Source organism: Semicossyphus pulcher, unplaced genomic scaffold, assembly GCF_022749685.1.
Source record: "Semicossyphus pulcher isolate SPU_LCO1_2020_fin unplaced genomic scaffold, fSemPul1.0.p SCAF_3, whole genome shotgun sequence".
Lineage (NCBI taxonomy): Eukaryota > Metazoa > Chordata > Actinopteri > Labriformes > Labridae > Semicossyphus > Semicossyphus pulcher.
The window spans coordinates 12,102,711-12,129,370 of NW_027211704.1; the positions used below are offsets into that span (position 1 = coordinate 12,102,711).

Consider the following 26,660-nt stretch of genomic DNA (forward strand, 5'->3'; position numbering starts at 1 on the left):
CCCCATCTCACTCGCTTTTTATCCACCAACACAGACAGAACCTCGGCGCATACAGTGAAACACAAGCCCACATCAATAAATGAACCATCCCACCGTTTGGCTATTTCTCTCCACTTGCCTGAAGCAAACAGATGGCCAATGTACTTGGGTGCACATTTAAGTTCGTACCTAAGTGGTAACTGTGGCCTGAAATCCCTGCTGCGTGGATGAGTCTTAGTGTTTACATCAGAGCGGCCAAAATGTACTGTTGGATGTTTGCTCGGTTCAACTGTACCACGGTCTATTTATGATTCATATTACAAGGGGGAGTGCAGGCTGTGGAAAGCTGGCTCCCTGATGAAGAGCCCTCTCTGAAAGCAGGAAAACGTCCCAGCATGCACCCACACTCACGACGCCCCAAATGGAACACCCACAGCTTTTGTCACCCAAGCCTGAGTGATGCATGCTTTTACAATTGGATATGAGAATAGCATTGTTCAGTTTCATCTCTCTTAAAAAAGACAAAACAAAGAGAAAAACATTCCCATAGTTGAGCACCACCAATCAAATCGGAAAGAAATCGATCAGTTTTTGAATGAAAATGGCCAAAATACTTTAATTTAAGCTCCTTTAACTCGTCTTCAATGATTGCAGATCGAGTATATTTCGGTTTTGGACTGTTGGTCAGTCAAAACAAGACATTTAAAGAGATCAATGTGGGCACTAGGACTGTCACTTTTCAATCGAAATTCGATATATATCGTTTAAACCTGGTGACATATTAATAGTTGGAACTGTGACGATGTGATCGAATTCAAAATTGAAGCACAGCAGATAACGCTTGCCCACGTACACGTGTTGTTAATCTTTCCTGCTTCAGCGTCCGGACCGTAGTCAGAAAGCACAGGGGAGACTTCTTCTCCTGTTCTGCTCCAGGGCCGAAGCTGTAGCTAGCTCCGGGGCTAACTCCCGTCACTTTAATACCCCAGCAGCAAGCAAGACACGGGAGCGCGACTTGAGTCTTGAGGAGTCGTAGGCTTTATTACACACTCACACAGCCTAACGTGTACATTAGTTCTGTTGTTTCTAAAAGCTACTCTTTTCTCTGCTCTTCTGCTGCTCCGCTCCCCGACACTTCACGTAACTCGTGCACACACACTCGCTCTACCACCCCATGCTCACGCACTTAGCTCTTCCCAAAACAGAGCTACGCTTCTAGTATAAGACTACAGAACTGGGGCGGGTGACGTTAGTGTTCGATATAAATTGAACAAATTCCATATCACGTTAAATCCAGTCTTGATTTGTGGGAACAGTGACAGCCCTAGTGGGCACCACCAATGAAATGTTTTATCTTTCAGCACTTACAGCTGATAATACGTTGAGGAAACACTCTCCTGAATACTGATAATTGATGTGTGCATGTTGCAAGTTTCATTTATAAATCTTGGACGCCCTCCTCCCATTCCTGTCTCTGTAAATCTTCCGTCTGTTAGATCACGTAACTTCAAGGTGCACTAAACGAAAACAGAAGCGGCCTCTTTAAAGCAGAGTCTTATCTCTGTCATTGATAATGATATATCACAACTTCACACAACACAGCGCAGGGATTTAAATGCCATCCTCTTACACACGGCCCTGCCAGTAGCTATTTACCGTGTACGTGACTCACTGTCAACTCCACAACCAAAAGTGGACCTCCAGAGATGCAAGGAATCCTACTGACAGTCTGGACTGAGGCGAGTTACTTGTAGATTTACACCGGGGTGGGAGGTGAGTCAGCTCTGATTTACATGGCTGCTGCAGTAAACGATACTGAGTCCAACACAGCACAAGTCTTAAGAGCTGATTCAAACTGTGACCAAGAACAATGCCATGATTTGACAAAAAAAAGTCCTTCTGAAGCAGTTCACTGAAATTTAGTCTGCACAAAGCACAAAAACAGCAATCCGAAGGAAAAGTGATGCGGACTTATTCACATCAGCATTAGTGTGCAGCGGTGTATTTGCTTCGCCTAAGCAAATAAAACTGACTCCTGTATGGGTAAGTCATTCTCTCAAAGCCCCCTCCTCGGTTTGATGCTTGAGAGGAGAGCTGATAACCGGACTGTGAAAAGCAGCAGCTTTACGGGATTGATTCCCCCACCTGCACTGCCTTCCCAATCTCCCAGATACTCTTCCATTCCCTGAACCGCTTTACATAATCATAAGCCATTTTGTGTGCATCATTAATTCAGTCCTGACTGAAGCCATTTAATCATTCCTGGGAGGTGGTGCAGCCTCTCGCAGTCAGGCTTGATGATTTTAACCAGTCATGTCATGCAGGTCGGGTGTCACATTACAGAACGGCTAAGTCTTTGGCGATGCAGCCCTCTAAAGCTGCCGCAATCTCTCCGTACCTCGAAGAGATGTTCACTTTGACGGCTTCCCCGGCCTTGTGGGGGGTGGGTCATTTCTACCCTAGCCTGCTGCCTTCCCCCGTAGACTGACAGTCTTGATTCAAGCTCAAGGCTGCCATTCAAGGAAACAGAGAGGACTGTATGCAAATGAGGCTGATCTGAATTTCACACAGCTATTCTGCAGTGTGGATAATCGTGGAAAGTTTTGCTGGATGGATAAGCTTTAACTGTACGGGGCCGGTTATGAAACCGCTAACCTCTTCAGCTGTCAAAATGGGGAGACGAGAAAAGTCAGAACTGAACGTAACAAAGACAAAAATTCCTGCGCTCAAAGATGAAAAGCAAAGCCATGTAAAAGGAGCTTGCGGAGAGGCTCGATTGAAAGATACACAGTGACACGAGCACAGATCAGACCAGCCCACTGTACTTCCTCTTGGGCAGAGTGCCTACACCAGCATTAACCTTAGCACTCTCTCTTTCACTCCTTCCTTCCCTTTCATGCGCATCTATTCAAGAGCACAAAACACTATGCTGTAGCCTCCGTGCATGCATGTCTCTTCTCACGCTGCATTTAGGCATGAATTACCTTCACTTTACATCAGATGCACAAACACAGAGCCTGTTACCGACTTTGGACCGCACCGCGGAAGCGAAGAACACAAACAGCCGCTGGCCCCCCGAGCTGAGAGTGATTTTACTCATTCAATATCATTAGCCTCAATAATGACAACACGGCGAGGCTGCCGCTAGCAAATAAGATGCAGAGCGCTGTGATGGGTCTTCAGACAGCAGCAGTGAGGACGGGTAATGAGTTAACTCAAATTAACTCATACATTTCTCTGTGAGCAGTCAATGGACCAAACATTTTTACATCCAAGAAGGATGATTCTGCATTAAAGGCACAACATCATCCTGCAGTTATTTTCTTTAGGTTTGGGCTTGACACACCAAATATACAACATTAAATGTACTGGTGATGATCCTGCTATGATTAAAAACAGCACAGAGGTTCTTTATGAGCAATCTCTCTACAGACCAGCAATGCGTTTTCATCCAAATACACATGATTTGTCACACCCCTTTCACGTCTCATACAGACGCACAAAGTAGCTCTGTTTTTTTCTTGTCAAACATATGGCGAACATCAATGGTCTGTTTGATTAGATATAGGCAAAACAAAGTGTGGGAAAACATTATTGGGTAGGTTAAACAAAAAACGTCTCTCATGTGAAGTTCCTGTTCAGTTTGTCCCGTCCATTGCCCCCGAATGTGACCACAAGCATCTAACATTACCCCTGATGGAGTTACATTGGTGTTAGTTGAGACACTGAACTGCACCTTGTGCGTCAGTTTAAGTACCAAAGACAAAGTGTCGGCAACTTCGGAATAAGTGCACAGGTTGGGGCGCCGGATTAGCACAGTTAATAGAGCAGGCATCAGCCATGAGTTGGACTCCGACTCACTGCCCTTTGGTGCATGTCTACCCCACTCTCTCTTCCCCATTGCCTGTCAATCTTCACTGTACTATCTAATAAAAGAAAACAGTAACAATGTGAAGGACCTTGGTTTTGTTCTCATATGGCAATAAGCAGTGGTTACAGGGTTACAGTGTTTTAGGGCCTGACACTTACAGAGACCTAAACAGCGTCTTTACTGATGGTTTTGACTGTATCTCTTCATCTAAGCACTGAATCTGTAGTTGAGAGCTGTTGCGATACTGATGGGAAACTCCTCTGATACCTTAATTAACTAGCACTAAAAATAATCACCTTGTTGGCCCAGAAAGCCATTCTACATTGCCGCACCAAAACAGTAGCCTACACGGCAAGTCGCACTGTGTAGCCAACAGGGATGTTTCATGGTTTGTTTTTCATCTATGACTGTCCAACGAGAGAAAAAGAAAGTTCTTTGGTATCGGTATCACAAAGATATGGGGACATCTTTAGTTTCGTCATCTGAAGTAATTGAACTGAAAAAACAGTACACCTCTCCCCGTGGCCATCACGTCTGGCTGATGACAGATGTTGTGATTTTTCCTGGGATTGTCACCTCGACAACCCGGCTCAACCACCATTGTGTTGACTCATTTGGCTGTTAATAGTGTTTTAACAGACATTCAACTGAAAACGTCGAGATTATAACTTTAAGTTGGACAGTATATTAATAGGATTGCAGCTGTGCTGGAATGTACATGGCTACAGGACTTAAGTGATAGCTTGGCATTTTAAATCACTATTTCATGTCAAACAATCGTCTTTTGTGAGCGGTGGAGTGACAGGTGTGAAAACATACAGAGGGCAGGTCATTACCACTAAATAATTCCTGACGGGCTGTAAGAAGTCTGCGACACACAGCTGATACATTGCATTAATGGCGTGCTCGCTGCAGATCATAATGTACCGCACCTCACCGCGCTGAAAAGTAACTCATTTTCTCACCAACACTGCCTACAGACTTCATGTCCTCCCCTACTGTTCCATTTGCCACTCACTCTTCAACCCTCAGTGTGCATTCAGAGATATTCCACTTTATAATCTGCTCCATTTTCAGCCCCGATGAATTATTCAGCACACAAATACAACACATTTGCATTTTGTTATTAGTGCTTTTTTCTGCGAGCAAACCTTTGCCTAAATGTTAAATAAGGGGTATGGTAGATAAAAGGCAGTCATTAGTCTTCATGTCTCCCGGGGGTTTCTACACTCAAACAGGCTGAACAATCCCCCTTTAATGCTACGCTACACCATTTATCCACATCAGAGCGAAGGCGTCGGAGCTGTAAATACTATACTAGAGCAGTAATCAGCAATCAAGTGATTGAAAGGGGAAGATAAATATTCACCGCAGCCGTATGTTAACATACAATATTGTAGGCACAAGCTATCATTATGCAGAGTGTGTTTCACGGCATGTCAGGGACACTCTTTAACATGGCAGAACATGGTGATTCTAATCTTACAGCTCGCTTAATATAACTTTTTAAGCAATGATTTTAAATACTGCATTTGAGTATTTCAAGTTTAACAAAGAGAGCAGCTGATAATTATAACACATTATAAAATCTAAGGGATTATCAGTGTGAAATGGACAAACTCGGAGCGTAATCAGGGAGAGCACTAATTAGTTTCCCTTTAAAGCCAAACAAATGCAGCCTACTGTAATTTGTGTCTCACTCAAATGAGACACCAATGGCCCATTACTTAATTTGAATTACACACCATAATAGGCAATAAAGTGCAGATCAGATAAAATTGCAAATCTTCTGACATCTGTCGGGTTGTTTTTAAAGTCCTGCATGAATAGAAATTGGGAGTTTTGGAGGATTTATTTATGAGTTACAGTCATAATGAAGTAAGTGTTCTGTAACTGTCATTAATCTTTAACAGGTTGTGTTTGGCCGTTCTGAAAGGAAGGATTTAGGAGCTACAAGAGCAAGGTGGAAAAATGGGCTCAGTCTGTGATGTGCTTCAGCCCGAGCCAAAGATTGTAATTAAAATCTACTTTAGCAGCAGGAGACACGTCCTGCTGAGTGAGATCTATTCAAATATTTCATATAGGTGTGAAAGTTTTGGGGGCAGAGTTACAGCTACCGTACCTATACTTCATGCCAGTCTTCATGCTCTGCTCGCTGGACGAAGGCACACTCTGAACAGAGAGCTGTCCGAGACTGCGAGCCACCATGGCCACGGCTCTGAACTTGCTGCGTGTGCCTGTGTTGGGGCTGTTGGCGTTCTGTCTGTTTAGCCGGTCCTCTGTGGTGCGGCTCACCCCCCCGCGGTGGTCCGTGCACACTAAAGACACCTGCATCCTGGCTTCAGGCGGGCTGTCCCGAATGCAGAAGCTCTAATTAAACTCTCCTTTGGTTTAAGCAGGTAAGGCCAACTCCCAGAGGTGGAGCCGCGTCTGAGGATCCTCTGCAGGGGTGTGAGACTGTTCAGGCTCAAAAATCCAGCGGTACACACTGTGCCTGTGAGAGAAATCACTGCCCAGTCGCTGGAGTGACTGACAAACTCACAATGTTCAGTACAAAAAAAAGAGGGGCAGAGGACAGGGAGGTCAGACTGTATTCAAACAGTGAAGACTGCTGATCAGGTGAAAGCAGAATCCTCTCAAAGGAAGTCCAAATTCAAGCACAACATCGCAGCATCTCTGCCTCAGCTGCTGTGAGAAACAAGTGTCCAAACGCTGAATACATCAGACAAATAAAACGCAGTTTTAAAGCCTTAAAAAAAAAATCTTAATCTTCTTAAAACCAGAGTCCTGAAAAAAGCAGAGCGAGTAGGAATTTCCCTCTGCAGGTTTTCCCTTCATTCATTCGGGTGTCCTCCTCTCGCTTTATCATTCAATCAGAGGCTCATCAGAGGCGGACAGGCAGATTTAGAGTCTTGCAATTTCCGAGCTCAGCGTGAGAGATAACACCTCTCGCCGCCGCGCTTTAAGAGTAAAAAAGCATAAATCCACACAAAGAGCTGGTGAGAATAAAACACGAACACACAGTTCCAGGAGGTTTTCATCTCCTCCTCAGAGTCCGCCTTCACAGCCGCGCTGCCAGCTGAATATTCTACCAAATACTACTGCACGTTAGCAAAGGGGGCAACCCCATACTCACTTCCCCAGCTCTGACTGTTCCCTGGATTAAACTTACATCTGTATGGCTTGTGCTCAGCATAGAGTGGCACAGTGCACGTAGGAGAGGGATGGGAGGAGAGAGAGAGAGAGAGAGAGAGAGAGAGGGCAGGGAGGGAATGTGGTGGGAGGGATATGAGGGGAGGCTACGAGGAGGAATATTCAGAGAGCTACAGCAGCGTGAGAGAGGAAGGCATTGAAATGTGTTTACAGCAGCACTCTTATGAAAAGGATAGAGCATTTTTGTGTGCGCATCTTTGTCCGTCTGTTGCCCTGCAGTGTGGTTTATTCTTTTTGAAGAAAAAGAGGAAGCGGAGTGCTCACTGGTGAGGACTTGGCAATAGCCTATGGCCCCCAGAAAAGGGGGCTCTCACGTGGGTCTGTTCAACCGGCCATGAAATATTCATTATGTAACTTTATCTGAGACAATATACGTGAACAGCAGAGCTGTTAGAGACAAATGAGATGCTGTGTGTTATCTACATTTCTTTATTCCTTCCTTCAAAGAATGTCTTAAATCTTGTATATTCTTCAAGTCGTCTTACAGGAACATTCAGGGGAAAGAGAAGTGAACAGTAAAAACATGAGAATGGTCGGGGGTTGAAAGTAAACACCGCAGTAATTGGACTAAACGCAACAGTGACTGAGGATTGAAGAGACAGTAGATGAGACACATGCTCCCAGTAATATAACACTGAAGCTTATCTGAGTGGACCAGCTCGTGTGCCAAGGAGATAATTAAAAGAGACGCCATCAGGAGCGGACGCGTATAAGTAAAGCAGTCGAAGAAGTGACCTCCATCAAAGCGATCCAGCAAACAGGCTGCTGCTAACTGACAGCCCTATTCTCGGAGCGGTGACCTTTTGGTCTCCTGGACTCAAATAGAACCCTGGGGGGGAAAGGTGGTTTAATTCAACGGAAGTCCGATTTAAATTTCACGCTGCGAGCAAAGAGCGGAGAAGCCGAAGCTCGAGACGACCTTTCCGACGCTCCGTCTTCAAACAAAGGCAGAGTGAGGGTTCCAAAGGGACGCCCGAGTAGTAACATCATATTTAATGCAGGGCTGCATATCAATCTGAACAGCAGCAGCAGCAGAATCGAGAGTCACCTTTGCACGGTTACATCCTGCGCTGTGGGTCAGGGTGATGGGGAGCAGATTTGCGACTCGTCCCACTCCCTCAACAAAAATCTCTCTGCTCATTTTGACGGAGCAGTTGAGCACGAGAGCAGGAGTCTGACCTGGTGTCTCTTTAGCACAAGGTACGGTGCATGCGCTCAGCAGCGCCGCAGTGGAAACCTGATGCCCTGATCTGCTCCGCTCTGCTCCAGGGCCCCCAGGAGTCGTGACACAGGGAGGGTATTGAGAAGTGGGAGAGGCCAGGGACAGGAGCTCGGTCTGCACAGATACAGTGACGGTGCTGAAGCCACATGATAAGCCCGAGGAAAATTCCAGTTAGATATGGAATTTCTTCGTCATTGCACAATGAAAAATATTCAAGCAACGTGTTAAAACTCATAAAAAAACACCTTCGTCCTGCAGTACATTGTCAGGAGAGCCACAGCTTTTCCCTTTGACGACTGATTTCTTGTCATTACAGCAACGTATAAGTCCTTTAATGTTGATTTATCTGTGTCTAAAAATCTACACATTTATCGACTGGGCTGGACTGCTAGGTGCAGGAATCAATAAAAGCATGCATCATCTGACAGACTAGTGATCCATCACCGAATGAATCAATCGAGCAACCATTTTTCACATGCAAACCCGACCGCGCCAGCCTGTTTTCATTCATTCACAGTCCTTTAAAACGTCTCAAATAAAGATGACATAACGCCGCGTGCATGAGAGCCTTGTAATTAATAAAAAACACTTGGAGCTATAAACCGAGACAAAAATATGCCAACAGAGTGAGCAACAAATACGCTCAATCCAATAAAGCATGCCTGTCACACTTACTATGATTTAATAATTCAGAACAGGCACATCTGCCAACTTTCTTCAGACTGACAGCATGCGTTTCATTTCCTTTTGAATGAATGTGGTAAACAAAAAAGGATCAGAAGAGCAGATAAACAGGGGAGACCATCATTAAAGATGACTGACACCCCGTCTGAGCATGATGACAGGCAGGGCTCCCTGGAAGAAATCACAATGCTAGAAGACGTTAGCATGTTACGTGAGCCTTCCTGATATTCAGGGTCTAAACATCCCGCGACCTTGTTCCACACGCGCACGCCGATCGACACGTCAAGCTCGTTGCCTTTGCTGAAGGGGAGGCCCTCCGTTTGAGTGACACTCATGCACCTCTGTTTATGTCATTAGCGATGTCCTCTCTTGAGTGACACATCAAATTGCACAGCAGAGGACACACTGCCTGCTGGCCTGCTGGGGAACCCCGCGTCAAAGTCAGACGGAACAAACGCTCCCGCTTTAATTACCTCGTTTAGTCTCACACGTGCGCTTTAATCAGGATTTCTATTACCGAGCGAATACCGGCCTGAACTTTGGGCCGCTTTGTGCTCATTCATCAAAGTCTGTTGGAGCAAATTTAGTATGAACTCTCCATTCACTGTTAGTCACGAGATAAATCATTCATAAAGGGATGCTGAACTAAAAATAAGAAACTCTGATCTTTACATAATGCCTTGGAGTGCTGCTGTTAAATTGCTAATTAGCGGCATTGTGTTTGGGGTGTGCACGGTGGCGTGACTCAGAATTTGCTCCGCTCGCTGCACAACTGTTCTCTTACGATAAAAAGTAATTTTTGAATCTTTGCAGAGGGAGAGCAGCGAACAATACCTGATTACCAAACCCTATCAGTTCCCATTGTCAGCGCTGGACTCTGCTTGTTAGATAGCAGCGCTTCCTGAACAAACCACAGTAAAGAGGAGAAATCCATCTCCTCCCACTCCACGTGTTACAACAATGTCCTCCCTTCTGTCGTGGCGCCGTCTCCTCGCTTTGATTAAGTACCTGATTTGTGGTTATCCAAAAATCTACCGAGCTGCTAAAATCCCTCTCAGACACTCAATCACGGTGAGTGAATGCAGAGCGCTGATAGGGCCCTGCACTTCATTCAGCATGCGGGGGAGGAAGAGGAGAGCTGGAGATATACAGCACAACATGTGTGTGTGTGTATATGTGTGTGTCTGATCACGACTGCAGCCAAGTGAAATTCACAAATACCAACAGCAGCAGGAGTGCGCAGACGCAGAAGGAAAACAAAGCACTTAAAATACAACAGTATTCAGATTCTAATTCAGCATGAAGCCCGACAGCTGTAATAACAAGCTGTGGAAACATGTCCCACGTATTGACAATCCCGTATCCCTTCTTACCAACACTGGAAAAGAACGGCGCACACGGGAAACACACACATTAAAAATGATTGGTTTTGTTCTGCTCTTTCTCGCAGCCCTGATTAGGAATCAATACCGCCATACCATAATGAATCCTCAGTAGTCCTTCCCCGGTTGTACAGGGGATTCTGCTCAGACAGCTGACCTCTCGCAAACTACAGCCCACATACTGCCGCAAAGGATCACAGCGGCATGGAGGTGGAAGACAACAACTTTAATCACCAGAGCGTTAGAAACTCCTCTGACCAGAGATGTGCTGTGGAAGTACCGTCATGAGCCGTGATCCTTCACCACGACGGCAGCATGGGATCTAAAAATAGGCACGGGGCTTTCTGAATCAATTCTGCACAAAGCGCCGAGTCAAAATACAAAGAACGCCCTTGGCTACGGAAAGGGGGAAAGGATTCCTACATTTGACATCCTTCACTGCGGAGATTGTCTCGTGACGTCTCACATTAATTTGCTCTCGGGGGCAGTCTGGGTACCTCCGACGAGCGCAGGCTGGCACATGAACCTACATCCCGAGTTGCTGCAGGGTGCTTTGCCTGATCTGTCCAAGTCGGTTTAACAACAACTCGCTTTCTGCATCCCTCTGTAGAGATCCTGAAAAGGACTCCTTTGATCTGCAGTTTAACCGAGGGTGATACATCTTTAAGAGGAGAATCCTTCAAATGTTGTAAACAGAATAACCCTTGCTCATTAATATTAGAAATCATGATAGTTCGACTGCTTCAGCTCACTTTAGCTCAGCCTAACGTGCATCTCTCACTGTTTACTTAAGAAAGCTTATACCCGGGCATCAGGCCAGGACAATGTCCTTCATGGCAGGCACTGATTGTAAGTGCAGTGTATACCCGGCTGTTGTAGAGAATGACCACAGTTGTGTGTGTGGCTGTCGGCCAGCTGTCCATTGGAGGTTTAAGTTCCACTTACTGAAGGTTTAATTGAACAGTATTGGAGAGGATCTGAGTAACCAAGTGAAAAGGATAGCATGTCTGAGATGGGGGTGAGGCAGAGGAGTGTGTGTGTGTGTGTGTGTGTGTGTGTGTGTGTGTGTGTGTGGGTGAAAGGGCTTAAGAGAGTTAATGGAAAGCGATGCGAGATCAGACAGATTGACGGTGTTGATCGACAGATGTGGTAATGCTTTTCTTGCAGCTTAATGCATCCAGCGGCTGCAGCTGAACATTTCTAATGGCGGACTGTTTCATCATTGTTATAGGGATGTACTGTAATTAACTAAGGCATGAAAGATAATGGAATATTTTAGCATTAATATATGATTTCTGTTCTTCTGTTAAATACACTACGCTACAGACTGCTGATCTGAATGATCTCAACTGTAAAAGAAGTGGTATCATAGGTTTTAAATAGCTCTCATACGAATATGACGAGTGTAGAGAATCAGGTTTAACTGGGGCTGAATACTCGCTCAGCAATTCTGGGAATTCCTGAGAAAACAGTGGAATAAAGAGAGACATAGGTCACATCTGTGAGCAGCTGCATTTCTTAACTCTCCAGTGAACATGACAGATTCCCCGCAGACAGGAGGGCGCAGGAGGAGTTGTCGGTTCAGCGGTCCCTGCTGACACATCTAACCGAGCAGGAGAGCTGAGACAGTCAAAAACAGAGGGCAGGGAACCCCTCTACTTACATAATATGTAGACCTTTTGGCTTTCGTTTAACAGATCTGGGGCAGAATACAAATTAGATGCTGTTTTACTTATGTAGGGTGTTTATGATGTCATACTATACCCGGGTAAATATCTAAGCTATAGTATGGAAGGGGGTAAATACACAGTGTGAGTTTAAATAAATATGTGTCAAAACAGCAGAGTGGGGATTTCAGCATCAATGCTTGTGGAACAAGGTGTCCTGAGATACACAGTCCCAGGGAGCACGCTCACTAATCTGACGAAAGAGAGAGTGAGCAGGGGGGAACAGAATAATCTGTCCTGTTCAGCCCAAGATCCTCCTGCCTGCCTGTGTGCATTTGTCATACCTATGGGAATGTTCTCACAGAGGAGCGTTGCGATGCAGAAATGCTCTTTACTGCACGTATATCTTTGGAAGGATGTGGCAGGTTGCTCACAGAGCCCTGGTTACAATTTTTGGCCAGTAGAAATTTGTTACAATTGGGGGTTTTATTTTGTCAACTTCTGACACCAAATGTGGCGTACCACAGGGATCAATTCTGGGACCTCTTCAGTTCTGGCTATCCTTATAACATAACATCTTCTTAGAGAAAATCTCCTTTTGTTATGTTCTGGATATCTCTCATTGTTTAAAGTAACCTCTGAACACCATTTTAAACAAATACAGCGACTTCCTAATCGAATGTCAATCATAGAGTCTTTAAAAATGTATTCTTATTTGTAGAGACTGGTCTTATCTATATTTTTGTTTTTGGTGAGTACTTCTACATAGGTAACTATTAAGCTACCAGCTAGCTCAGATTTCAGACAGACTCTCACAAATAGTCAACAACATTTTCTATGCTGAGATACTCAGCATAATTGTCTGGTTGCGCTCCTCTTGCTCTATAATGCTACATAATGTTCATAATAGTTCCATATAAATGATATCTCTAAAGAATTCATATTTATATAATTATAGATATACTTTACGCCATAAAGAAAAGACTGAAAGGGAACAATTGACTAGAAAATCTTCTGTAATTGTGACGTCCATGACAATCCACAGCACTGAATCCAGGCAACAAAGATCTATTATAGTGAATGACTGATCGCTTTATAGCAAATGCCATATGAATATAAGCTTCTGATGGTCCTGTCACACAAGGGGTTAAACTGGGGTTAAACCAAGCTTATGAAACAGATGGCTCCTATTTATTTCTCTGCTGCTGAGTCTGCGTCCCTGAATAGCCTCTACCATTATAACATAACAGAAAAGGCAGCTCTATGATGTGGTCAGACTGCTGATAGTAAATCCCTGACTGCAACATTCTGAGAGGTCAGACCAGCTCTGGACGTTTGCCCTTTGGTTGTACCTGAGGTCTTGACCTTGCAACTTAAGAAATATCAGGCAAATTGGTTCATGATATACGCAAATGTTACACATCACTAGCGAAGAGGAAATACAGGAGAAAAGGGTCAAATCTGTTGTTCTGGTCATGTGGATCGAGCCAGGGAGGATGCTGTGTACTCCCAATAGAAAAGACAAAAAAAAACAGGTTGGGGTGGGGTGCCTCTTCACCGGCACAGCCTTCGACTTGTGAATGAGAAACACTTTGCTAAGTATTCCCTAACTGCATCCTTACAGTGTAGCACTTAAATACATGTTAAGAACACCGTCTGTGACATAGAAAATAAACCATAGCAGGACTTCCAACACCTTAAACTCTGATGCAGCATATTCGGATGTTCAACAAGAAGGAAAGCAATAGACACGGCCCCTAGGAGAAGTTTAAAACAAACAAAACTTCACTTTTTATTCAGTTATGAAACTTGACATTTTCAAAAATATGTGCAGAATGTGTTAAGTAACAACTTTTATTGGATCCCAAGAGACAACAGCACGACTCTAAAGCCTGAGTGTGTAAAAGGCTTCTACCTCCTGTCACTACCGGGCATTCAAAAAGTACAGAGCAATATCCCTGCAGCCTCCAGTGACACACACACACAGTAACACAGGCAAACACGCATACTTCAAGAAATAAAAGACAAGCACATCATTAAGGCAGAAAAGCATGAATGTATGCAATGTTAACATGGGTGTAAAGCACGATCAGTCAGGCTTAATTAAAAACAGCATGTTCCTAGACAGTGCTTCCAGCAGAATTCAGCAGCATGATGATGGAGAGAACAGTTGTAAACGTGCTCTTTCTATCTACATTCAGGAAAAGAATCAAAGCGATCTTCAGCTATTTGACTTTTTTCACTTTAACTTAGCAACATACAACAACTAAAGCCCTTTTTACATTACAAGACCACCACAGCACCATAAAGAAGCTCCGGCGTTTTGCTGCCTTTGCCATTTTACATTGGAACAGGCTACTGTGTTTTTAAATAGCATCCCGATGTTGCAGAAGTAGAACGTGTGCGAGGTGTAAACAAACAGCGCCTCTGTTACTAGTGAGATGGAACGACTTCGCCCCACCATTCCGCCTCTCTGCGTTTTACATAGAAGAGGAAATGTAACAGACAAAAGTAAGCATATATTGCTTCATCGATTTTGGCCAATTTACAACCCTACCTTATAACAACTATATTAAATGTATCAATAGGAGCAGCATCACTTGAAAGAACTTCTTTTTATCAAAAATTGACTTGCAACAACAGCAACTACATGTGTGATAAGGCTCCGACCACTGTGAAGTTCATGGCTGTACTTCTTGACATAGGTGGGAGACATCATAGTAAAAACTACGGTCTAATAAAAGCAAATACAAAAAGGCTTTGGAATCAAAAGAAGCCACATTGCAGGGGTGCCGGTTAAGCTCAGCTATTAAAGTGCACATCCCGTGTATAGAGGCTCAGTGCTGGATACAGCGACCCTGGGTTGACTCCGGCCCTTGGCTGCATGTCATCCTCACTTTCTCTTCCCACATTTCCGACCCTATCCACTGTCCTGTCCAATAAAGGCAAAGACATAACCTTTAAAAAAAGATGCTACGTTGTAAATCAGAAATAAGACATCATAACAATGGCTGTATTTATGTACTATCCTGTTGTGGCTTAATCCAAGGTGAAGCGAAACACATGGTCAAGAATCTAAAAATGATGTACTGACCCATAAATTGTAATAGTGAGGACATCTCGTCGAGACTTCAAACTAAGTATAGCAACAACCAAAACAAAATAGAATTGTGTAATCCCTGGCATGCCCCACAATATTTCTGACTAGAACATTTTGACAAGCTGTCAGACTGGGCCAGCCAGAGATAGCTCAGAGAGAAACTGGAGAGGTCACCGCTGGAAACCAAATCTGTATCAGTCCAAATACCGAAAACATCATCGCCCACTCCGGCGACAAAGCATGAGCACTTCTGCAGCATTTCTCGTTAACGTGGCAAAGACTGCATGCAGGGGAGGTAAAACAGTGGATGAACAGGTTAGGCTGCAGCCCGCTCAGCTGCATCCAGCTGCAGCTGTGGATATGAGTCTGTTGCTATATTTAGCTCTGGAGTCGGGGATCGCCTGAAGTAAAACGTCACAGTTGCCCGGGCTGGCACACATGCTACAGTGGCTGCTGAGATTGAGAAAAAAATTATACACTCTAAGTATTAAGAGAGTGGCTCAGTGCAGATTTATGTCTGCACTAAGGTTTAGAGTGAGTATATGAACAGGAAATAAGTGAATGTGAAATTAGTGAAGTGTGGATTCATGTAAAAAGTGAGAAATGTGAGGACAAAGAAAACATGTTTGAATGATGCTCTGAAGCAGAAGAAATTAACTTATAACACATACTTAACATAACTGCATGCTGCCACCTAATGACCGGGCTGCTTTTCTACATCCTTTTATGTTTTGCTGTGTTTTCAATAGTAATTTTTAATGTATTGTTTGAGCAGTAAAGTAAATGATATGAATGTACTGGGATAAAACACATGAATTCTAGTATCAATATTGACATGTGTAACCAGATGTATAAAAATCGGCTGCTTCAACACAAACTCTTTTGTTTCAAATCAGCCCTTAACCTTGCAAGGCCTTGTTAAAAATAGAGTGGACCAGTAAGGACATACCCATCTCATATATATATAAAATTAAAGGCCTCCTAATCAATGCGACTGAGCCAAAAATAAGTGTGCACATCCTTCTCGACTCACCCCCTCTTCAGCCCTGTGCCCACTTTATATTATTTTCAAAACCATGCAGTGGGTGGAGACACGCTCAGAACTGCATGTGAAGTTCCACATGAAGCTGATAAATATAATAACTAGATGTTCTAGGATGCTGAGCAGTGTAGGAGTACAGAGAGTGATGCACTTTTTGTGTTCAGTGAAGGCATTACGGCACGGTGAGCAGTGGGAGGAAGGCAGACTGTGCATGGACTGGAAGTGGAGCATCGGCACCATCTAGTGGAGATCTGCTGTTAGTACCGAAAAGCTTAACAAAGCCACTTAAAAACGACAACAAATCCAATTACTGGTTTCACTCATTCTTCAGCGAAAATCTCTATCATTCTCTAGTTGCAGCTTCTCTCAGCTTTACCTCAATGTACCTGAACACATCGGAGTTTTGGCCTGTTGCCCGGACAAAACAAACCTTTTGCAGACACCCCTTTGAGCCCTGTGAAAGTATAATGGACCCCTCTTCATTTTTCAAGTTTTTTTAGACACAATGTTCATCAGAAAACTACTTAGCAGATAAATAAATAATGAATGAATGATTATTAGTTGCAGCCCTAACCTTCATTGTCATGTTTTTTTATCACGGCGAGTTCATGTAGCTAAAATGAGAGAACATGAACACCAAATGTTTGAGCTCTACCTAGCTCTTGCCTCCTTTTTTAAAGGAAATAGTTTGAGGTTAAAGGAAGGTGAATATTGGTCTAACAGTCATCAGTTGCCAACAAAATATACCCCCAAAAAAGTGTCTGCTGCGAGCATTAAAAGTGCTAAAACGTAAGCACATTTTGATGAGGTGTTAACTGTGCATTAGATAGATCTTTTTGTGTTTGTCTGCCCCCTGGTGGTAAACCACAGTTAATGCATCTTTACTCAAACTGCACAAAGTAGCCATAAAACCAAAAAGTCGGACAAACTTTTTGATATATTTAAAATCAAAGGATCGAAGACAAAAAAACAACCTGCATATCAAAGCTTTGCACAGTGAGCAGGTCAGTCTAACTGTACATCCAGACCAGTGATGGGCCAGCACAGCTCTGCATGTATCAACGCCTAAGTGGAGGTCATTACCACCGTCCATTAGCGCTAAGTCACTCCAGAAATCTATATTACGCCAGCAAACCTCCTTATAGCTCCAACAGGAGACGTAAAGCTTCCTGTCTCGCCTCACTGAACTGCAGCTGGCTCCTTTACCCGCTGCCTGGCTCTTTCATTCGGAGGACACGGACACTGGGGAAAGTTTTCCGGTGTCCAAATGGGCCTGCTGAGTGGTAGTGTTGTGTTACAAGGGCAACATAATGGACTTAGACTAATCGCTTTAGCTAATTTGAACAACAGAATATTTACAGCATTTAAACTAAATAATCAGGAATATTTCTAAGAAGAACGGTGGCTTAGAATCTATTCACACAATTTATATCTTGCTTGTCCATCCCTGTAAAATAATGTCGCCTATTATGACAGGTGCGCCAAAAAAACTAAGCAAAATAAAGTATGTGTGCAGCAGTGATCACACCAGGGGGGTTAAAAGAAGAGAGGGAGTCTGCAAGTATCCTTTTGGCCTGTGTTTGTGGGAAAAGGTGATGGCAGTGCTGAGAAAGGTAACATGTCTCTCAGAACGATGCTGGCCGGCCTTTCTGACCACACGCCTGAAATAATGATGAGTCTAAGTCAGAGGTTGAATGTACGTGCTGACCCAATTGCAGCCCTAATTACCGAATTGCCGGCGATCTCGATACAAGAAACAGTGGATCCTGGCAGGTTGTCCTCCGTTAGATGAGCTACTACCCCTGTGGTAAACCAATACTGATAGTTAATTACAACACAGCACAGAAATAACATGAATGATGCTTGGATTTGTTACATAATCCATTAGATTGCACCAAGATAAACAGCTTTAGTGCTGATGATAAGCTGTAGGAGTCTCTGTGAGGTTTGTAAGTAAAGAAGCACACCTGCTCTTTGCAATATTAAACTCCTTTTCTACATGCACGCTCCCAAAGCTGCACCCGAGCCCGTCACGGGCCACTGACTGAGCTTTACACACCAGGGAAGTTACTCCTGGCAAAGTATGATGTCAGCGGCGCTGACATTCAACACTGCCTCCCGACGAGAGTAAAACTTGGTCAACCCAGACTTGGCAACAGCAGCCGACCAATACCCGCGTTCTAGTCACTGGTCTGAGTCAAAAACAACAGCAGCCATGCCTGTGTGTGATGAAAGCTATCCATGTCCCCGACCGTAACAACATCAGCTTAACAGACCTTATTAGCCGACACAACAGCTGCTAAACCTGCTGCATGATTCCATCCTTTGAGGAGCAGCAGAGCATAAAAAAAGCCTGTTCCTGTCACTGGGCTGACGGCACAGAGAAAAACAACCAATGTTTTATGTCTTCTTCTGCACTAGTGGTCCACTTTATACCTGCTAGTAGCACACCTATAAGTAATCTTTGAAGATGCTGTATACATATATACATATAAAGTAAACCCTTTAGACTTTTGAACTAAATTTGGTTGGTTTTAAAAACTAATTCAAATATCATAATATTTCTGGCAACATAATAAATAATATAGAAATATTTAGCTGAGTTAAAAGCCTAAAATAACACAATTTGGAAATACATTGTCGCATGTCATGCAGTTACACTGAGCTCCAACATCAAAATAAGCTCGGGAAAGACTTTGATTCAGGCAAAGACAATATTTTAACATACATGCCAAAATTGTTATCACCAGATTCATACGAAAACGACACGGTTGTCTCTCTTTGTCTTTCTGGGGCAGAGGAACAAGACAGAAAGTTCAGGGAAGAAGGGAGACTTTCTACGCTAACAAGGGGAGAAGGGAGAGAAAGTCTGCGAGTGATTTTAAGGGGCCAGGTAACTCCTTACGGAGCAGTCTGTCCTTCTCACAAAGTTGGGCCAATATGCCACCGACCTAGATGATTAAAATAAAACCTGAGCCCCACTACCTGTGCATGAGTGCGGTCTGATCAGAGGACAGAGCAACGCTGCACTAATGTTAAAGAAGGAAAGATAAATAAACATGTTCCTGATTGCAAATCTGTTTCTGATGAGAGCATTTACTCAAATTAGATCAACAGCAAAGGAACAAAAAGTGAGATTTGACAACGGCCTGAATAAAAACACCAAAAAGACGGCACACACTTGTTTGACAGACCCTCAAGTATCCGACCTCCCTCAGTCACCTGCTGGTTCTCAGCCCCACTGTCCTGGTCTCGGGAGAATCCCTGTCAGGCTCTGCCTCTCTTACCTGTACTTCATGCCTGTCTGATAGGACACACACTCCTCCAGGGCCAAGCAATTCATCTTCAGGAAGTCTTCCATGTTCTTAATCTGAGCGGCGACTCTCTGTTCCCGGAGTCTCTGCAGCTCAGCCTGGTCGGGGGGCCGGGCCGGCGGCTGATTCAGCCCCTGGTCCGAGTGGTAGCGGTTGATCCCGCTCCGGATGCTCTCGCTGTACGTCATAGACAACATCTTGCCGCTGCCACTGCTGCTGCTTTTCCGAACACCGCCTGGCGCTGCCGGTTTGGGGATCTGCAGGTTTTCAGGAGGACAGTGACTGGACTTGCGCCTGCCAGGAGGCCCCGAGGGGCCACCTGCGTACCCTCCTGCAAACATGCCCCCCCCCCCTCCCGCCTTGTTCTCCTCCTCCTTCTTGGGATGCTGATGCGACCCGTGCAGTGAGGAATAAAGTAGGGACGAGGAGTCGGCAGGGCGCAGCCACCTCCTTAAATAGCACCTGCTCCCATAAAAAAACAGCCCTCCTGCTTTGGGCAGCACACGGCCATGCATCCTGTAATCAGAGTCGCACTACAGAGCACCACCCTCCCCTGACAGGTACACAATGGCAGGGTTACACTGATAGGGAGCTTTCAGGTAACTTGTTGGTGATTAAGGAGCAGGACCAAAGAGGGCACATGCTATCTGCAAAGGGGAGGCATTCAAACATGCACCAGGCCAGAGGAGGGGACTCATTCCTTACTCCTGAATAAAAAACACTTCTGATTCTGACTGGATTAGGAGGCACAAGAGAACTTTCTGAGAGTAGTCCACAATATAATTAGAGCATAACAAAAGGGCATGAGAAGCCCACGTGCACTTAGAAAAACAGACTTGTACAAACACAAAACGATTCAAAGGACTGCCCGGTGTGCACCTTACATGGATCATTAAATGTCTGAGGCTTATTTCAGCTTCAGGATTCAGGAATAAACGGGCATGTGCAGTTTCCTTTCAAAAATAATTTGTTTTTAACATTGAGTTTTGCTTCCTCTGGTAATTTACTTCAACCCTTTCTTATTTTTGCTCGAGTCATTCACAAGCTCAAAGTGTTGGATTCAGATCTACATAGAGTACTGTGCTGAATTTCATCAACAGGGGGCAGCACTGTGTCGGCTCTGCCACCACTGCAGAGCACTGACCACAAAGTGCCTCTCTCTGTAAAGCTTCTTTACAACATTAGGACTCCAGTTATGATGTACTAACATAATGAATCAAGAATAACCTGGTCTGCAGACCAAAGTAACATCTATGAAAAATGTAGAATATAAAAAGCTCAAATATTCTAACATAGAAATGTTATAAAATATGATTTTCCTTATAAAACAGAGAAACATGCAAAAATGTTTCTTAGGCACACATGGTGAAACTTCATTAGAGGAGAACGTCTTTCTGAGTTACATCTCATTAAAACACATTCCACACTCATGTTAATGATTTTGATTATTTCTTAACAGCCAAACTATTCATCCAATGAGAACACAAGATACCATTAAGACTTCCTGTCCGAAAATAATGGCTCAAATTAAAATTACTTAAGATAAAATCTACAAACGCATTCTAATAAAAGGTGATTTAAATCCCTCTTAAATAAAAGCCTAACTCCAAAGTGTATCTCATAATCTGTACACATCTGTTAGAAGTTGTACTTTGCAAGTTATTTCTTACTGCTAGTTTTAAATAGATTATAAGCGCTGAGCTGTATCGATCCTTTAAAAGTCTATTCTCAAAAACAACACTTGATCAGCACGTTCTACGCCTCGGTACGAAACAGCACACAGACATAGAGTACTATTACACTACCCTGATCAACCATTTATCACCTAATGGTAATAAAAAGAATTTAAAACTAACAAATCTTTTATTTCTTACACAATAGAGACTGTAAATAACTCTAAAAGTGTCTGATTAAGATTCTGACATTGAATAAAAAAGAGTCAAACTGTCAGGACATGACTCTGATCTCTCCCACAAATTCTCTATTCTATTTAAAAGTCTCCCAAAGAGTTTCCAAGCGTGCACACAAAGACATAAAGGAGGAGACCTGAAGCTATAGGCAGCATGCATCCACACAGACCCATACACACTCCTCATCCCTGCCAAACACTTACACATGTAACATACACGCATACAAGCTCACTCCATGTGCAAATCTTTCCTCAAACTCACCCGGTTTCTTGGGGGTCGGCTCATGAGCGAGGTTGCGGGGTGCCAGTCTGCCCTTATAAACACACACTGCAGACAGTGATGGAGCGGGTCCACCCAAACTGGGAGTGTCTTACTAGGAAACGTCTAAACCAATTAGTCTGTAAGAGAGTGCATCCCTTCCCTCCCCTCACCGCGCGGACCGTACTCTATCACCACAAGCAACACCTCTCCTCCTCCCCTCCTCCCCTCCCGGCCCGATCTCAGGGAAGAAATCCATTTATGTCGTTTAGTGGCCCGTCTTGTTTCTGCTAACCGCAGCAAATAATATCAGGCCTGAATTATTCACCAAAGCTTTTGCGCTAAAAGCCTCTGATTGTTGTTCCACAGGAAAGAATACTAAGAGCTGGACAGTAATGAGGGCCTGAGTGTTGTGTGCACATGACAAACACACACACACACACACAAACACACAGTATCAGGCAAAAACAAACCGATACACACAGAAAAAGACAAACCACCGAGCGGGTTCGAATCCTCTGTAACCGAGGCACTATGGAAACCACAGCAGTTAAGCACGCCTTGCAGCATCTCTCTGCATCTCAGTGTTCGGGGTCAAGGTCAGCATCAGTGTGGCACATAATGACGACACCTGCATGAGTCAGTGTGCTGGCATCATTACCATAAAGCAGCTTTGGATTGGCATTATTAGTTACACAAAGAAAGGCATCCCAAAACACTAATGGACACTTCTCTGTATAATTTATAGAGAGTATACTATTATAGTGCAATAACTGTGAGTGATGCCAGACATACCAGGCAATGTTAAGTGATATAGATATCTCAACAAATGGAAGAAGAAGAAGAGATACTTTATTAATCCCAGAGGGGGAATTCTGGTTTTTCACTCAATTCCACGCTCGGTCAATAAGGGGACTCGAACCGGCCACCCTCCGGTCTAAGCTAAAGTTGCAACCTTGCATTATCTTCCTTTTGCTGCATATTTTCCTGCCAAGTAAAAAAGTGCAAAAGTGCTTTATAAGATCTTTAAATACCACGTAGAATGTAATTTTATACCTCTTCTGCAGTCATAGCTGCCACAGTATGAAAACAAGTATGAGTCTTGAATTATTTATCACTCTGTCATGTTTTTCAGAACTTCCCAGCAGTATTATCACAATAATACTTAATCATATACGTAATCAAATTAACATGTCTTACGCCCAGATAAGTGGCATTAAATACATGAACGGATTAACCATCAAATTAAAAAGGAATTCACTGCTAAATTCCCATTGGTCATTATGAGACAATGAGGCCACTGCGAGAAGCAGTAATAAAGAGCTTGTTACAAGTCTGATCGCGCTCACTGAAACTCCGTACACAGGACAGGATGACCTCCTGCTGCACAGTCCACTGCCGATACGATAACACATCTACTCAGTAGGTGATAAATTATTTATTTATTTAATTATACTTTTTAATACCATGAGATTTTATTTTTGAGTAAAGTCAACGCTTTAGACAACAAGATAAAATGTATCTGTTAAAAAGATAACAGACCAGTGATGCTGCAGAGGAGACAATGATAAATACATATTCATAACACCCTCCTGTAAACATTTCACACCAGCAGACTCTCTTGCAAGCAGCATGAAAATAATGTATAAAATGATAACAACTGATCTTACTGGATCTGCTGCCCAAGTGACATCAATCCTTCCACTTTGAGCAGGTCATTATAATAACCGCATTAAGAGGTATCTCACACTCTTTGTTCCGACCCTCCTCAACACTCGAGATGTCTCCCAGTATCAACCTCCTTAAATATGAGCGGCTTAACGCAATGTTTAATTTTTATATCACTTGATTTTATAAACTGAAAAGGGACTTCACATAGAGACTTGGTCCATTACCAAGCTGGTGCAACCAAGTTTGGTTCTCTTGGTTTTTGCTGTCAAAGTAGAACTTTAACTTGTGTCAAAGTGGGTGCAAAGCGGAGCAAAATGTACATGCATGCCTGCCACTTCACAACTCTTACCATTCTTTCCCACTAAAACTCACTCGGTTCAAGTACCAGCTATATAACTGGAGGACATGTAATGCATTACATACAGCTCTTCAATGTCTTTTAGCTACTTTCCCCCAATTCATTACACACATGGGACATATACGTATACTTGTCGTGGTCAGCAGTCAACAACCTCCATACTTGGAAAGCACTCAGTCCTCTGAAGACAGTGACATGGTTTAAGAGCAGCTAAAGCCGGAACTGCTTTACTGAAAGCACTTTTAGTACAGAATCATAAAGACGAACTAACATGGCCTTGAACAGAACACGTCACATACACACAGAACAAAATGGATCTACAACACAATGCTCACTGTGATCACTGAAAGGAGTAAACTTTCCTTCCCCCCCACCAGCCTGTGAGACCATCAGAGTGATAGACTGACAGAGGTAGGAGGACCAATCGATCCCCCTCACGCAGGCCAGGGGAGCAGCTATTGGGACGGTTTGCACTTTGAAAGAACAGAGATGTGCGAGGCGCCAAGATAAAAAATCTGATAGTGAGCTCATTACAAGTACATCCACGTCGTCAGGGGTTTTTATAGGTGGATCAGCAGAATAAGGCCTGATATACGTCCATAAAACATGATCCTACTCTAAAGACAGAGCAGCTAACGGCACACTGCTCAGGTACTGAGTACAAGTACCCGTACTCTGAAAGAACAGCATCTCGTCCCCACACTGATCTGGGTGGTTTGTCTTTCTGAGCAGGACGGATCAGGTTGATGTCCCATGAGGTCAAAGCGCTTCGATATAGAAATGATGAATAAAGGAAATGTAATTCTGCTCGATCACGCCAAAGTATAGAAGTGTCACATGTGGAGGTTTGACGACAGCCGGCGTCTCAAATGTCAAAAAAGGATGAAAAAAGATTGAAACTCAGACAGTTATTGTTGATTCAGAGATTTTGTGAGCATCTTTGAAACAAAATCCATCATCACCCCTATCAGGTTTCAGCTGCATAGTGCTTTGCCAGCTAAATAGTGTCTGATAAGTGTTATCTATACTGCAGAGGTGTACTAATGGATGCACGGTTTTAAGTGACAGAACAGCAAGTCTCTACAGCGAGCTCATTATAGTGACAGAAAACTAAAAAAAGGAATAAAAATGTAAGAAATAAAAACACACCTAAAAGAAGATGCTCAACCTAAGAACACTGCTTTGAGACAACAAACAGTGATAGAGAGACAGACAGGTACCTGTAGAACTGCAGCTGTCGTTTGGGGCTCCCATAACGAGCGCTGAAGGCAGCAGGAGGAGGAAAAAGAAAGCTTTGTTAATATAAGCAGGACAGAGACATAGTCAGTGGGAAGGGAAATTTGATACAGATATAAAGCTGACAAAAGATTGCTGACTGCTATAGTCAAAGACAGAACAACATGTGGAAGAGCAAAGAAGAAGGGAATAGAAAATACTGCATTTCAAATGACAAAACGCATATTAAAACAAAAAGCCATGTTTGTTCAAAACGTATCGGGAAATGTCTGAGCAATGTGGTATATTAGGTAATAAACTGCATGAAAAGTGCAGTTATGTATGCATGTGTTTGTCCTAATTCTAAATAATAATAATAATAGGTCTAAATACCTAAGAAATATGCAACATCTGTTCTTGGCTTCCAAAATCAAAAGTACAAACCTGCGTCCTTATCACACCCAGCTACCTGAATTCACAGTCTATCTGAATAGAAGTTTTATACTCAAAACAAGAATTTCAGATCAAATTTTTTCAAGAAGATATTGTGCAATAAACATTTAAGCTTTATTAGATTAAGTATTTAATACTTTCCAGTGAGATGAAGACAAAAGCAAACAATGCCAAACAGCACTTCATCCCTAAATCCCTAAAATGTATTACCTTAGCTTAGCTCCTGTGAGGAACTTTCGGTTTGTGTTGATTTTGGCACCCGCTGTGGACAACGGCGGCACCTCTTATCTCTGCTGATTTTGTCCTGTACATGCTGAAGTGCATTTTGACCTGTAAACCAAGCTAGCGTGCAGTTAATCGCTTTGTCTGACACCTACCCCACCGCCAGCGGTTTCAGACGTTAAAAATTACTATGTAGAAATAATCAAGCATGACGCTGATAGTATTGTTTGCTTTTGTAGGTCATATAGAGTTTATATAACTATATAAAGTTATATATATATATAAGTAAAAGAAAAAAGTCTTGTGCTGATATTTGTTAATAATTTCAAACACACTAAAAATAAATCACTTATAAGTATGATCATATGATTCCAGGACTGTATGTAATACGTTGAAAGAGGGATCATTCTGTATTAGGCGACAAACTAAAGGGACTATTAATAATACCTGTTTTGTTCCATAGAAATTGCTTGGTTTAAAAAACTTTAAAAGCAGTGTAATAAGAGGTGCATTATACGACAAAGTTAAAATCAATGATACAAAAGCTAATGCAAAATACCAAGTGTTGTGTAAATGGTACAAACAGAGTAATAAAAAGTACAATCTATCAAATAGAAAAGTCAACCATGTATTATAGTCTTACATTACCTTCACTATCAATGCTTAAAATGCATTTAGTCAAAGCAATGCATTATGGGGTTACCCTGGGATGTTTAACAACTATATGTTTGCTCGCAGAAAAAGCAGCACACTCCACATAATTTGATGTGTGATGTTATGTTTGGAAAAAAGACCCGAAGCATTGTACGTTTTTATCTGAACAGGAGTTCTGCTGAGTGTGAAAAATTAGTGGATAAAGTAGTATAATATGAATGGTATTGATGTTCTGGTAACAGCCGGCTGTGTCTCAATGTCGTCCCAGTGACAGCAAATCAAATGTCACGTCACATCTCTTCCCCTTTAATTGTTATGTTGCATAAGTCTATAATAGACGAGTGTCCAATAGCTGTCCAATAGTGTCAGTAAAGTATCACACAACTGTTCGCTGACAGCCACGGCTCCCCGTCTGGTCACAATGAGGGCAAATATGAAACAGAGC

General features: G+C 43.1%; 1 protein-coding gene across 4 annotated transcripts in view; it reads right to left on the reverse strand.

Annotated features, from left to right (window-relative positions):
• Positions 1-26,660, reverse strand: part of kcnab2a (potassium voltage-gated channel subfamily A regulatory beta subunit 2a) — a 101,699-nt gene that overhangs the window by 42,165 nt on the left and 32,874 nt on the right. Inside the window, exon 3 of one of the 4 annotated variants that reach the window (XM_069678826.1) lies at positions 24,892-24,933. The exons of 1 other annotated variant lie outside the window; for it this stretch is intronic. In XM_069678826.1, coding sequence (XP_069534927.1) covers positions 24,892-24,933 — 42 coding nt within the window. Of the gene's footprint in view, positions 1-5,972; positions 6,322-19,447; positions 19,816-24,891; positions 24,934-26,660 lie in introns of those variants that run through there. 2 more of the 4 variants (XM_069678824.1, XM_069678825.1) reach the window with 2 other exon arrangements.